This window comes from Grammomys surdaster, unplaced genomic scaffold, assembly GCF_004785775.1.
Source record: "Grammomys surdaster isolate TR1022 unplaced genomic scaffold, NIH_TR_1.0 219, whole genome shotgun sequence".
NCBI classification, from domain to species: Eukaryota; Metazoa; Chordata; class Mammalia; order Rodentia; family Muridae; genus Grammomys; species Grammomys surdaster.
In genome coordinates, this window is record NW_021604664.1 from 1569031 (window position 1) to 1571685 (window position 2655).

Here is a 2655-nt window from a genome sequence, read left to right on the forward strand (position 1 = left end):
AGGTGCTGCTTTGTCTAGGGTGCCTATGGAAGGAAGATTGCAGGCATCACTTGTAGGCAGGGAGGAAAGAGCTTGGTCCCGTCCACCTTCAGTGTCCCAATGAAGACTTTCACATATATGGGGACTCACCTGCTCCTTCAGAATGGCTCTCAACCTTGGACACTGGGCACCAGTACATGGATAAGGAAGCAAACAGACAGCCCTCCAGGCTTGGGTGTGGCCTGGCAGACTTGCAGAAACTCACGCTAACTCCTGAGCGTAGCACCCAGAGTAGAAGGGCTAGGGATTTGTAGAAACCAGGGGAAAGAATGTGTCATAATGAAAACTCCATTTAAAGTACTTTTTTTTTTATTGATTTCATTGAAAACAGAACAAGAAATGGTCTGAGCCAAAAGACTGCTCTTAAAACTGTCAAAAAACATTTTAACAGAAAAAAAATAAACATGACTGCATTATGAATGTTTTAGAAGAGTCACACAAAAAAACCCCACTGTTGCTGCACTAATTACAGTATTTAGAAAGGTATATGCCAAAAAAAAGTACATGACCTGCCAGGCCATCACACAAAAGGTGACGGCAAATTTATTCAACTACAAGACTAACATTTTAAAAAAGTTTTTCCTGCACTTTATTCTAAAATCAATTTGTTCTTTTTTTACAGTTGATAGTTTATTTTCATGTGGTGAGTAGAGACCACACCAGATTCAGCACCGTTGTCTGTGTTTTGTGTTTTTATTCTTTGTCCTAATGTTCAGTAATGGTAAAAAACAAACGAGTTTATTCATCATCATAGCATGTGGCTTAGAAATCAACAAGAGGTGCCTGCGTCAACGGAACTGGCTGGGACCAGTACAGGGTATGCCTGTACACCAACCTGCTTCCTCGCAAAGAAACACCAGTAAGAGGCTTGATATATAGGGCTAGATATAGGGTTTCTTTAAAAAGCAAACCCACATTTCATCAAAATGAGTGGTGGGTTAGCCAAACTCTCCAAGGCTGTAAGGGAGCGAGTGTCCTCCAGTGGCACATGGGAGCTGGTGCCAGCGACACAGGCTGTGGGCAGCAGGTCTAAAGGAGCAGCGTGGAGGTGACGATGGCCTTGGTGAGTGCCATACAGGAGCGTGACCAGACAGTATACAAACAAAACTGGCAGTGGAGCATGGGCCTCGGAGACCAGAGGGAGACGTGGGAAGCGCTGCAGCACAGTTACCACCAGTAACTCACAAGTTCTGCAACATGGAGTCCCAGGTCTCTGAGGTGCAGGCCCAGAGGCATGCTCTGTCCTGAGCACTGGGCCAGCTGAAATGAACGCCTCAGGCCCAGAACATTCCTGGGAGGTGTCCACACCTCCAGCTCCTCTTGGACATGTGCAGACTTTCTTCCTCTCTAAACTGCAGTCACCAGAATCTGATTTTGAGAGTCCTATTGGCCCCACTGGCAGCTCATAGGGGGTCAGCAGCAGCTGCAGAGCTGGTATCTGGAAGGCCATTCTCCTGAGCCTCCTGGGCTGCGCTGGCTTGCCGCTGGGCCAGGGCTGCGCTTGAGTGTCGACACTTGGGAGACCCACACCGGCAACTGAAGAGCTTGCCCTTGACGTCCCAAAAGCGTTCCCCGTAGTCGAACCTGGGGGAAGAAACTCAGGTAAGATAACTCAAGTACCCCTGAGCTGTCCCACCCAAGCCTACGTGCTGGGAGCATAGTCATGGCTAGGAAGGCAGAAAGCACAGCCACCCAGCCAGGGTGACACTGTGCCTGTGGCTGTACATACCCCAGTTGTTCCCCAGCCTGAATCAGGCGGGTACTGAAGAAGGCAATCCTGGGAAACCGTAGGTCCTGGTGTGACATGAACACTCGCACAGGCACAAGGTTAGGCTCGCAGTGGTGGTTTATGAACCGGCTGACATTCCCATAGAACCGAGCGTCAATGCAGTATACCTCTCCATCCTTTGGGGTAAAAGAGCGAAAGGGTCGATAACAGGCTGCAGCGAGTGGCCACTCCAGGACAGGTCCTTACCCCAGACACCAGCACTGTGGTCTTGAAAATCAGAAATTGGACAGTGGCTCTGCCAGGATTAAAGAACTTTCTTCTGTGTCCCACAGTGACCATTCAGGGTTGAGCAAAGCAGACTTCTGTTATGGCCTGAAGGTAGCCACAGGCCATGCTGCACTAAATCCTACAGTGCCAGAGGAAGGAGCACAATTCTAACCTGGGACACAGAGGAGGACAGGATTCTAAGTGTCTCTGTCCCACAAAACTCTGCCCAGAGTCTGTGGTTGTTTCTGAGCACAGAGGGACTGTAGAATCAAGATGTGCTTACTTGGCTGTGCTAACTCTTGAGCCATTTACAGAGTTGTTTCACAGAGATCCTGTGTGAGAAGCTCCCCTGGCATGAATACTGCACGGCAAAGGAGGCCTTTGCTGCAGAGGGCAGTCCTGACATGCAGGAAGACCAGGAAACTGTCCTAAACAATGACAAGGAGCGGCCCAGGACTAAACGGGCACCTGGAAGTCCGCAGGCAGGTCTGGGACTGCCCACATTGCACATCTAGAGCTTGTTGCTATGGGCCATCCCAGCTGTGGTGCTTGGGTACGACTATTCAACACACAGTGTGTGTGTGTGTGTGTGTGTGTGTGTGTGTGTGTGTGTGTGTGTG

General features: G+C 49.6%; 1 protein-coding gene across 6 annotated transcripts in view; it reads right to left on the reverse strand.

Moving 5' to 3' along the window:
- Positions 1 to 326: 326 nt before the first annotated feature.
- The window catches only part of Ehmt1 (euchromatic histone lysine methyltransferase 1), a 134817-nt gene continuing 132488 nt past the window's right edge, over positions 327 to 2655 (reverse strand). For all 6 annotated transcript variants that reach the window (XM_028772798.1, XM_028772803.1, XM_028772800.1 and 3 more), the window contains 2 exons: positions 1769 to 1944; positions 327 to 1623 (listed from right to left, as the gene is read on the reverse strand). In XM_028772798.1, the coding sequence (XP_028628631.1) occupies positions 1443 to 1623; positions 1769 to 1944 (357 nt within the window). In that variant the 3' untranslated portion in view covers positions 327 to 1442. The remainder of the gene's footprint in view (positions 1624 to 1768; positions 1945 to 2655) is intronic.